Source organism: Ixodes scapularis, unplaced genomic scaffold (assembly GCF_016920785.2).
Source record: "Ixodes scapularis isolate PalLabHiFi unplaced genomic scaffold, ASM1692078v2 PGA_scaffold5__190_contigs__length_132052651, whole genome shotgun sequence".
Classification (NCBI taxonomy): domain Eukaryota; kingdom Metazoa; phylum Arthropoda; class Arachnida; order Ixodida; family Ixodidae; genus Ixodes; species Ixodes scapularis.
In genome coordinates this window covers 75987415-75999909 of record NW_024609880.1, presented here as the reverse complement: position 1 = coordinate 75999909, position 12495 = coordinate 75987415, and the positions used below count along the sequence as shown (strand labels likewise).

Genomic DNA, 12495 nt, shown 5'->3' with positions numbered 1-12495 from the left:
AAATTTGTGTTTTCAAATAGGTACATTTTCAAACAAACAGGAGGCTGGACTACACAGATCTATTTAAGTGGTTTCATGCTGCAGTTTTGCAATTCCTTTCTCAGTTACCATTTAAATTAGAAGCGAGATGTCCTTTGTGTTAGACACGACAAATAGACAAAGAAAACTGTTTCATGTTAAACTCATTCCTAAAAAATAAAAACATATTTTAGTATAGCTTCTGTAGTAAGTTATGTACTATATCTTCAATGCCTAATTAGAATGTAATTCCCTGAGAAATCAATGTGTGTGTTATACCAAAAGAACTAAAAGATTTCTATGGGCCGTCCAGTGAAAATATCACCACACTCTACTTCTGAGCAATTGACGAGCTTGCGATAGCCTAGGACTCCATCTAGAAGGTGACTGAAAAGAGGCAACAATGTTATACAGGGTGTTTCATGGAACTTGAACCAAATTCTTCCCACGAGACCTTCCTTCATTGCACAGAAAAAAGGTCAACAATATAATGGTCGCTGCTGAAAAACTTAATTAGAGATGTATATAGCATTTGGGATAATTAGATGGTTAGTGTAATATGTTTTCAATCATTATATTTTAGCTAGTAAGAATAGAGATTGATTTCAATGAGACACTTGCTGAGCATCATCAAAAACTACTAAATAAGTAACTTTAATAAACATTTGAGGCACGTGTAGCATTTTACCAGTTCCCAAGAGAAACCTCCAATTTGAATGCACCGCCGAAGGTTTAATTTCCTACTGGGTGCTCCTTGGGGCCAACATCCTATAGTAAACCTAAGCCTCCAAAGCACGTTCTAATGGCTGCATCTTTTTGAAAACGGCCAATGCGGAGAGCAAGTCATCTGCTTGTTGTGCATTGGTTGCGGTGACATTAGAACAACGCCGGGCTTTCATTGAAACGATAGTGGGTAGACCTAAATGCTAGATGCCTTGAGGTCTACCCAATATTTTTTTCAATCAGCCAATAAGAGCTCGGCATTCTGACATCACGCAACCCCTGAGCAAAAAGCAGACAAACTTGTGCAACACATAGGGTACAGTAACCACGGCGGCACATTTAAATTTCGCGCCTTGGAGCAATGCTAAGTTGCATGTACCTCAAATATTTTTCAAATCGAGATATTTAGCGGTTCTTAATGATACCCAGCAAAGGTTTAAAGAATCATCTTTTAAATTAGTAAAAATAAAAGAATGGTTTTAAATATAGGCTTAGTGGGAGCAAGCCTACATATTTAAAACCATATTTCTATCATTCCTAATTAAAACATACATTATTAAAAAGTTTTACTTAAGGGAAGCACTACCCAGAAAAAACGATTTCTACAAAAAAAGTTGACTTTGTAAAATGTCAGTTTTACATCCGCCAACATCTGGAGAGTATTCCCAGAAAGTTTCATTAGTTTACACAGCATAGTTAATTTTTTATAACTTATTTTCGGTCAACCGATGCGAAAGAAAAGGTAGAGGTTGGAGCACTTTGAACGCATTTTTCTCTGTTCCACTTTATGGCATAGATTTCACTATAGGAAAACTATTGTTTTGATATTATGCAACTTGGATTCATTTTTATAACTTTTTCTGGGGTGAAATTTAAAGGGGAAGATAGCTATGAGCTCGTATTTTTAATTTTTGTCATTTTTCATGCTCAAGGACTAAAATTTTGGACAAAGGATGGAAGTCTAAAAAACAGTATTTGTTTTTATGTGGCTTTTTGTCATGAAAGATGGTATAATATAGATATATAGCTCCATAGCTATCTGCTCTGAACTGTCCTAAGGCAATATAACACATGAAAACCACAAATTTATAAGTAATATCAAAACGATAGTTTTCCTACGCAGGCACACCCACTTTTATCTTTGAACATTTTACTTTTTTTTTTGTACTTCACCCAGGTTAACAAAATTTAGCAGAAATGTTCTCAAGATTAACAGAAACAAGCCCTGTAAATCTCATTTAAATCAGACAAGTGGTTCAAAGAGTCACTTTTTTGGGTAGTGTCCCCCTTAACTAACTCAAGTGCTATGCACAATTACTGAATAGGTGCCTACACAATGACCATTACAGTACCAATCCTTCTCTGTGCAAGAAGTTCTTTTCGCAGGAAAATAATGGCTCGTGTTTCTTGAAACACACTATACACCTAATGTTTTGGCACACCAACAATAAAATTTGATGAACTGAACACACTGTAACGCACCTGTGCTTGTTTCCACACCATCGAGAAGCGTTAGCAACTGGTTTACAACCCGGTCTGTGACTCCTGTGCTGTCGTGTCCTCTCCTGTGACGGAAGTCACAAAACCCACAAGGGTTAGTCGGGCTCTCGATAATTTTTTAATGTTCCCTGCTAGCACCCAACTGGCTCATGCAAGTAGAGCTGCGCAAATATAAAACTTTTGACCGTGAACTGAATACAAAAATTAAAATTTAACTGTTAATCTAATTTGAGTACTATTTTTTAACATGAATATGTTATGTTTAGTGTGAATTGAGCACAAAAACTCTAGTATATCACAGGTGGAACTTTTTTGCCAAGAAAACATACCTATGGAAAGGAACAGTTTTATTACATGAGAAACATTTCACATCCTCCCATTAAATTTAAAAAAAAAAGCCCCAATAAGAACACTTCTGTAAAACATAATGTATCATGACAACCAAAAGAATGAATACCTTATTCGTTTTAATATATCTTGATGTCTTCTTTTTTAGCAATGTCCTTCAAAATTAGGGATTGAATTATAATAATAACCAAAAAAGGTTACTTGCAATAGTGAGCAAACTTTGCAAGCCCATAGAGCCAACCGAGATGCTCCGACATGTCAGCCTTACCCCGACAAGTCAGCACGCCGGTGTAAGTGGTGAAGCTTGACACGAGATATCAGGGTCAGGGAATTCCAAAGACATCATTCTTAATTTCCGATTATTACAAAAACTCGAATACTTGGAACAGTAAAAATGTGCAATAAATTTAATTGGATTGCAAACAGTCCTCACGAGTTATCCAAAGTTACTAATATTCTCACACCTCTACATGTAAGCTGCCTGGTAACTGAACTTGCCTGGGTGCAATGGAGTCAAATTCGTCGAAGAAGATGATGCAGGGTTTGGCACTCTGTGCTCTAAAAGAAAAGCAGCGAAAGTCGATTCAGGATGCAACCCAGCAGTCAAACTTTCAATGTCAATAGTATGTCCCCCGAATCGGAAATATGTGTGACTAGACTAATTTGCAATTCTACAACAGATTAATTAGAGAGGAAAAGAGATATGTCCATTACTGCAGAAACTGTGGTCATTCCAAAGATTATCCAGGTGCAACATCACAACAGGTTAAATTGGCACCACTAAAAAACACTTGTGCCAGAAAGTAACTATATTACATTTCTCTTTGAGTGTGAGCGTAACAGGAGCTGCAAGAAGAGGCTTTGAGCTTGTGCCGTCCCGCCGAGAAAGCACGCTTGTGCAGCATTGTTCAGAGAAATATGCTCGTGCTTGTGGCTTAGGCTTCAATCAAATATGAAAGGAAACAAACTATAGCTGTTCTTGTCTTGTCAGCTTACATAAAAGCTGCACCCTAATGTCCACCGTCTTTGCATCACTCTAATCTGATCTTATTCTAAAAAAATCTCGGTTTAAAGGGCAACTCCCCTCAGTTGCGAAAATTTTAGGATAATGAGTGATTTTACATTAAAAGCACTATTAAAGGACACTAGACATTTTCTTCACGAAAAATGGGATATATATTGTTAAATCTCACTTTAAATAGGAGCAGAAATAGAAACCGAAACTTCGGCTCCGTCTGGCAAGATTGGCCTCGGGCCGCCAAAAACATGGCTATCACGTGGTACAAGATGTCGCGTGATCCTCTACACAACGACGGGCAGGTGCTACTGCTTTGGGACAAGCGGGCGGGCGTGGGCCAGGTGCAAGTGCCGTCTGCACCGCACTCTTCACCACATTTTGGTGTTTACGACATTTGACGTCTGCACAACCGCGGCATCAGTCAGCGCACGTAGTGTGACCGAGACTGTGAGAGACAATAATCACAAATGGTGAAACGACGACGGCGGATGTTACGCAGGAGACAGTGGTAACAGCGGGACAGCCGGACGGTTCCCAAGAAGTGCGCTGTGTAGGCACGTTATGCCGATCATGTGGACACCGCTGAGCGCCGAGAGGAAACGCTGCTGACGTCAGCAGTTACGCTTGCCCGGAGAAGTAAAAACAAACAAAAAGGGACAATGACGACGACGTTGAGCTCAATTTTGGCTACGCCGACACTTTAGCTTTGACTGCGCTGTTGGCTGCACCTCAATTTGCCCGCTAGTTAGCCGAGTTTGGCAACTTGGCGCATTCCAAAGTTTGCCGTTCCCTTTATGAAACATTTCGACAGAACTAGGTCATAATATTTGATGTGTGGTCTTCCTAAGTGGTACGAAGAGGACTGCATTGTTTTTTCAGAAACAAATATAAAGAGGACTTGCCCTTTAATTTTGAATGTGCATTACAATCGTAATCCAGCTTCCAAACTTGATCAAATAAAAAGGAAAAAAATTTCTGCGTAAGTGCAGCAGCTCCACTGTCACAAACAACTAACTTCCATCAACCTCAGCTTTCGTTTCTTCAGCTTACGGTGACAAGGACTCCCTGTGCAAGCAACCCTTCGGCTTTCTCTTTGTGCTCATATTTTTCAACTGTGGCCTTGGTATAAAGTTACGTAAGCATGTTACAAAACTTCTATACCAAGTAGTCCCCCCCTTGCATGCATCAAATGACAGGACGAGCCCGTTGCTTCAGCTGCTTCCCGTTCCGCCGCCTTCGATAATGTTCCTGTCCTAGTCAACAAATCTCCAGAGATCTCATGCGCTGCCGGCGGTATAAGCCCGGTTACATGGCTCGACAACAGATACGTTGAGTTTCATTGCACTTGTTTGGAAGAGCAGAACAGTGTCAACAAAGCACATTGCAACATGTCAGAATATCTGGAATGTGGCACTCTAGGGCAGGAGTGGTGCTTGCCCAGGCTGAGGGCTGCAAGTGCAGCTGATGAATAGATTTCTTTTGTTTTCATTCACATTTTCTGGAAAATCATGAATTTGAAAATTTTCCACAAGGTAGAATCAGCACCAAATTATTGTTTAAATATCTAAGACTTAAATTTACCTGAGCATTAGAACCAGGGCGTTGTTAGTCATGCGAATATTACAATACAGACTAACCCATGCTCAGCATGCCTCCCGCCCTGTTTGGTTTTTTTTTACATGGATCATAATGGGAGATGCTTTGAAGAAGTGTTGTCACTTAAATGTGCAAGCTATATCCATTCCATCCATGCATCAAACTAAAGTCTTACCCCCAAAAATACGAAAAGTTTTAGAAATGCTTACCTTTGGAAGACATTTCTCACAGCCTGCTCACTTGCACCAATGTACTTTGACAGCAACTCTGGCCCCTGCAGGACAATAGGCAAAAGTGTTAACTGGTAACTGGGGGGTCTTTGTGAACTGTTGATGCTTTGTGAGGACACCATACAGGTTAAGAAAGTAGCTGAGAAAAAACAAGTTGACCGTACAAATGGTTTCTTTGTGGAACCCACCAGAGCGTAAATACCAAGGGACACCTGTCCAGCGCTTGGGAAAGTAAGGGGTTTATAAAAAGTGCTATAGTCGACCAAAAAACATTGTTTTACAATCCCTTTTGCTTGTTCAATACGAAGTTCTTATACTTCTACCGTAAAATACCGAGCATGCTTTTGTGTCGCAATAAGCGCTCACCACCCATTTTTTTTTTTTTTTTTCAGTTTTAAATATACACAAATGACATGTAGCGCCTATTAAAAAGAAAATTTGCGAGCCTATCATGCTGATTGAAGCGCTCCTCCACGTGAGGTGCTTGTCCAGATCAGCTACTTCACCTAGAAAATGGTAAAAGTGATTAAGCTTTACGTACACGTGTCGGTGCAAAGCAGTAAAGCTTGACACGACAGCGCAGGCGCAAAGCAGGCTTACTGAGAGCAGTGCAGCTTGTCAGATATGCCCCTTTTGCTTTCCTGCTCTCATACCTCACAAATGCCCATCTTAATTTTTTTTTTTTTTTGCGATTATCGCCAGCTTTTGCATGGGCGCTTGCTCGGAATTTTACGGTAACACTAGGGGTAAAATTTTATCAATTCACCCAGTGCATCAGCTCACAAATTCTATAGACCCATTTGGTACAACCTTTTGCCAACAAATCTGGTAACCTGCAAACACTAGCCAAATCCCCCCTGCTGCTCGTGTTCATGAAAGAGTTCCTTTCATTGACAGGGGTTGTCTATTGCTCACGTAATCTGAAACTTACTGACCTTTATGCTGATGAAATTCACACCACATTCTGACGCCACAATACCAGCCAGAAGTGTCTTGCCAGTTCCGGGGGCACCGTAAAGCAATAATCCGGACAATGGCCGAATGGGACTGTTTGCAAACAGTTCAGGATACTAGATGAGGAACAAAAAGAGAGGTCATATGCCATAAGTGTATGAAAAAAAGTTTACAACTTTTGATAACTGGGATAGATCTTTCGCATTTGATCATAATCGCTGGGGCTACCTTTCCTTGAAGGTTTGGCTTCAATTATGGTTCAGATTTGCACTGCAGACATGCCCTCAACAATTCTGATAGCAGACCCTCTGCATCTGACCAAATAGCCTAATTGCACAAAAATAACGCGAGTATTTTTTTTTTTCGAAATTGCATGTTCCAAAACACAGATCGCATTATATTCCAATTGAGCTCGGCCACAAGACGTGCGAGTCGGGAAAAAGCCATCCCTCCAACTGATTGCAGAAGATTTAATGCAAAAAGAAACCAGGGTGTGGAAAGGAAAGTTATTACCGTAGTTCCTGCGCCAGGTAAAGGGAGAAGTAGGGAATGTTGAAAGCATTCTCTGTCGTTCTTATGTTTGTGCAACGCACGCGGCCACAAAAATGGCAAAAACACAATGCACCACACGGGAGTGCGGGACACTGGCCAATTCAAGCCGAGCCAAGACAAAGTGGTTTGTTTATGCAGACCGACCGTAGCAAGGATGAGAATGATTGTGTAATGGTTCCAGCAATCTTTGTTCTGCCTGTGTAATTTTTAGTTTCTGCTCGAGAGTGTTCGGGTGCTTGTGCATTGGTGCTTCTGATTCATGCACCTTGCAAACCAACCGACTTGACGCAGTGTGCCGTGGATCAAGAAGAATAGCTTGCAGACAAAGAGCTCACCCCGAAGAAGAAGAAACTATGAGGAGAGCATACCTCCGAAGTTGTGACAGTGAGAAGGAGCTCAGAGGCGACGTTGAGTGCAGTCAAAACGTATACCCCTCGACTCTCGTCCCCTTTTCACTTCTGCTACACCCTTGTGAGAGTGGTAACTTTACGTTTGCATTATAAACTTTTATTTTTTAGGGGTTTCAATACCTCCCTTTGTACAGGGTGGACAGAAGTCCCTAGCAGATTTAAAATGACCATACTTTTGTTAAGCACTGACCAATTTGTAGAACTCTCTTTTTCTTCTGATGGTGCCCGGCCTCCGAGAAAATTGTCTAGTACTCGCACAACATCTACCATGAGCAAGTGAGAAAATGACGGCCAGACAGCGTGTTGAATTTCCCCTACTGCTACCTGCCTCGGAAAATAACACAACACACTGCATCAACAACGCGCAGTCATTTACCAACTGTAATCGTCATCCACCACAATCAACACAACTTTCACATACTGTAAAACCCTTTATTTTCGCGGCCCCTATTTTTCGCAAGTCGGTCACAGATGACATAACCACGACCACTAAATTTCGCGAATTCCAGACGCCTGCATTGAAAATCTTCAGAACCGAAATTTTCGCGTGCCCTTAAATTTTGCGAATTCTTCAATTCGTGAAATTCGCGAAAATTGAGGGCTCGCGAACATTAAGGGTTTTACAGTATCCTTCTGCACCAGCTTATCGGCAGCAGAGTGCCGGTTGTGTGGCCGATCATACTTGGCCACCTCGTGGTGGAGATGGCCAGGACAATTTAACATGCACGCAACCTGGTCAAACGCGTTGTGCCGCTAGGGTTCCCACAAGCTTCACGTTTTAAGCGTGAAAATCTGTCATGCTTTTGCAGCGATGGTGGCGAGGTGTTCACAATCGGCCGATCAACATGCTTAACTTCGTCTGAACACAATTCGATATCGCCACACAAAATTAATGGCAACTGGGTCAGCTGTAAATGCTAGAGGAATGTATCATTGCTTTATTAGGAAACACTCCCTGGGGATTTATTTCACAAGACACTCGATAACACACTGCAAAGTTTGCGACAGCTGACTAACAACACGGGTACATAGGTAGGTGGACATTTAGTGTACCACCAATGTTCCCAGTACCTTGGTAACAAAACATTTCATACTCTGCATCAATCTATTAATTTGTAATAGAACTGTAACCGTTTAAGACCAGGTAGTGATGTCCTGCCCGCCCTGTATGATATGCAAGATGAATTGTACTTGGCTGCAAAATCTAACCCTGAATTGTTTAACCCAACCTCTAATACATGGGTTTTCAAACTGGTTCCTAGGAGCCCAGTAGTTCCCCAGAGTTTCCCCAAGCTTCCACGTTACCTCGACTGTCCCTGCTTCTGAGTGAAGCACTCTACCGGTATAAGCACTATTTTAAAAGATCTAAGCATTCCAGAGATGCATAACAATCTGGCAGACATTGCAGAGTATATCTGCATTATGGTTTACAAGGTGTGTAGGCTTCACACTTGCCAGTCGCAGTGGTCGAGCAACAGCTTCTTGCCGCAAAATCAACAGTGGCAGTTGCAAAAGCGACCGGTTTCGGGCAGTTGCTTCCAGACCAATTTTTCGGAGTAGTCGCCGAGTCACCCAGTGACTGAATCGATTGGCAGCACTTTGGAAGATACGTGTGTTGCGACTCGCATCGTTTACGTCCGGCATTCTTGTGGGGATGCAACCAACATGTCCGTTCAACGCCTCGGCTCAAGCTAGCAGACATAAATACAGAGCCATGGAGGTCTCTGCAATGGCCCTGATCAATGCAATCAAAAGAGTGCACATCTCTTTATAACAAACAGCACCCCTATTTGAATGAGTACCCAATAAAAAAGGACTCAACCCGTCAGCAAATAGTATGTGGCTTCTGGCTTGACAGGTACGTACTGTACCATGGAAACTCGAGCGAATGCACGCTAATATAGAGATTGTGCTTTCATTGTACAGTTTTGAAGGACCTAGGCCTATATCACGAGCGACACCAAAAATGGGAACGAAAGTGGCAAAACATAAACCCAAGCTGCACCAGGAAGGACAGAATTGACAGCGGCTCCCGAGAGCTTCTGAGAAGCGACTCGCTGAAAGCTCACAGTGTGAACATCAGTGGCCGCTTGTCGTGTGTTGCATGTCGCTAGTCAGTCACTTAGTGTGAACACGCCTTTACCGCATTAGTGCAGCAGTGGCCGGAAAGGGGTGAAGAAGGGGGGGGGGGGGGGGTTCTCAGCTGTCAATCAATGGAGAGAGGCATTCCACGAGAAAGAAAAGTTTGAGAACCCCCATCTTAGTAGATGGACTTGGCAACATACTGTTTCTACTGTCCCTCCTCTTCTCCCTTCTCTTACAGTCTAAATGGCACGTTATGTGGTGAACCAGCTGACCTTGGTGGGCCAGAAGAAGACCTCCTGAAGAGTCTTCTTGACCCCTTCCAGACCTCCCGCATCATCCCAGCTGAGCGTGTCCTCCGTCCTGAGGTTAAGGCCCCGCAAAGAAGATGGGCAGAACTCTTCCAGAGCCGACTCAAAGTCGTCGTCCGTCAGTTCAAGCTTGTTCAGGTCTTCGTTGTCTAGAGACACAGACAAAAAGAGTAAATACAAACACCGATTAATAAAAAAAATTGCAAGTACCAAAGCATTAAAAAATTTAGAGCCCTTCCATTTCACGTGAAGATAGAGGACCAGAGAGCCTGTTTTCTTTACGACATCTAGGTTGATGCCTAGAGGACGACTTCCAGGACGACCTCAAGGATGACTTCTAGGACGACCTCGAGGACAACCTTTCAGACGACCTCAAGGGCAACCTGAAGGACGACCTCAAGGACAACGTCTAGGACGACCTTGAGGACGATCTCGAAGACGATCTCGAGGCCGACGCCTAGAGAAATTCAGCCTTTCCACTCTGGTGAAAACCAAAGTGGAAAGGCCTATAGAGGTTGTCGCCATCTATGAGCGACGGCGGTAGCTGTCCAGAGTTTTTTGTCAACATTTGTTTGCCTGCAGACACGAGACTGAGGAAACTAGCCTTTAATAACTCCACGGTAGAAGAAAACAACTAAAATTTAGGGTGCCATCAATCCTCAGGATTCCTATAAAATGAGCTGCGAAAATTGGTGCCTGCGAGCAGAAGGCTCGAAATTTCGTTAGAACTATCTTAGCCAATGGCTACACCTTGTAAAATTTCAAGACATAAGGTAAAACGGTTACCGTATAAAACCTTAACATCTTTGAAAATTTTAATGTTGAACACTGACAGAGACAAAAAAGTTGGACAGAGTAGGGCTTGGTGTCTTTATCGAGAGGTGGCTTCACAGGTCATCGAAAGCAAATAAAGTAGCGTAGTGAAAATATTAGAATTTTTGAATAGTGGTTTGGAATAATACACTATTCGGTATTTGCTTTGAGGTGAACTGCGATATTTGTACTTTTTTCTAAGTGTTGAACGCAGCGGGTTATCCCCGTTGAGTGCGCTTCTAACCGAGCACCGGTGCACGGAGGGGAAACAATACCCGCGGAGCTCGCGGCTTTGCGGATATTGCTTCCTCGCACTGCGCAGGTGCTCGGAGAGAAGCGCGCTCAACGGGGCTAACTAACCGCGATTATGCGATAGTATATGCTAAGGCCAGTCCAAACAGGACACTTCAGAAATCGTGAGGCGACACGACTCTGACATAAATCGTGCAACAATCTGCTTCCGTCTGTTTTTGTTTTTTTGTTGTTCTTTTTTTTGTGGGGAAGACTTTTTTGTTAAAGTTTGCCCGTGTTTTTTTACGGGGGCCTTGAGCATGGTTATCACATGAGTCCGGACAGTCACTCACACACTCCGTTAACTGTCGGTCAATCGCTCAAAGTTTTCGAACGCAAAAGTACAAAACCCTTATCCCGAAGTTAGAGTAAATTTTGGAACACGGCCAAGGATACGAGGGCTTGGGAGAGCACATGGACAGGATTGGCAGGTGGCATGTGACATCAAGTCTGACGAGCACCGAGGTCACCAAAGAACAGAGGAAGTGAGGAGGCAAATCGTGATGTTTGCTTGATGGTGTTCAAACAAACATCGGACTGCCGGACTGCAAACTTCCACGATTTTTGTCAGAGTTGTGTTGCCTCACGATTTTTAAAGTGTCCTGTTTGGACAGGCCTTTAGACAGCGATGTCTTGACAGCCCATGTTGATCGTTTAAGCAGATTTATAAATCCCCTCCATTATGATAACTGCGACAAATATATCAATTATATCGCACAGTTCATATACCCTAGTAGTTCTATTAAAATAATCAAGCCTAGAAGTGGATGAGTGGAAGGTTAAAAGCAACCTTCATGAGTTTAGCTGAATTTTCATTTACTAAGCATGGTGCACAGTAGTAAAAGACTTAAAAGAAACTATTCAATATTCGATTTGAAAATATTCGGCCATAAACACTATTTGTTTCGAATTCCCCTTGAACTCAAAATCCATTATTCACACATTACCAAAATAAAGTAGAAAGCAGAAGACATAGGATGTACCAACTTGGTTGTATGCACCTACCATTCAAATTTTCAAGGATGTTGTTCTTGGGCTTTGCAAGAATGAAGCTACATCTTGCAATTTTTCAAGGCAGAAACAACCACTAAAACAGACTTTTCACAAAACTTCGAGCTCTTTAAAAGCAAGCATTGATATTTCCAGTCAACCTTATCATAGTCCGAAAGTTAACACTCTCCTATACCCAATGTCTGCGTATGACATGAAATTGCGAATAAAATCTACTCGAGTGTCTAAAAAAGAAGAGCCCGGATGATCAATCGCAATCATTAAACAAAACAGAAAAGTTGTGGAAGTGTATTAAAAAGTGTAGTCATATATGGGATTTTACATAGGAACTTAGCTTGTTCGTGGCTAAGCCTCTTGGCGAAATTTCAAATGCAACTCTCCGAGGCTCCTCGGAAAATAATGAGTTACTACTATTCCTTTCTGGAGAGCCTCAACATGGAAAAGGATGAGTCATTTAAGGGTAAACATCACCTTAAAATTGCAAAAAAAAAGAAAAAAAAAAGACCTCTCCTTTTTATGCACTGTGGTTCCATAGCTAATAGTGCACATTCCTGCAAATTTTTATTGCAGTATCTGAAGCATTTAAGGATGAATAGAACATTTTCGGTAAGTCAACGATGCAAAATCAGACGTTTTCG

The 12495-nt window shown here is 42.1% G+C and overlaps 1 protein-coding gene across 1 annotated transcript in view; it reads right to left on the bottom strand.

Annotated features, from left to right (window-relative positions):
• The window catches only part of LOC8031705 (peroxisome biogenesis factor 1), a 76016-nt gene that overhangs the window by 35460 nt on the left and 28061 nt on the right, over positions 1-12495 (bottom strand). Inside the window, exons 12-16 of the mRNA XM_040205722.2 lie at positions 9707-9891; positions 6369-6503; positions 5413-5477; positions 3088-3147; positions 2224-2306 (exon numbers count right to left, since the gene is read on the bottom strand). Of these exons, the coding sequence (XP_040061656.1) occupies positions 2224-2306; positions 3088-3147; positions 5413-5477; positions 6369-6503; positions 9707-9891 (528 nt within the window). The remainder of the gene's footprint in view (positions 1-2223; positions 2307-3087; positions 3148-5412; positions 5478-6368; positions 6504-9706; positions 9892-12495) is intronic.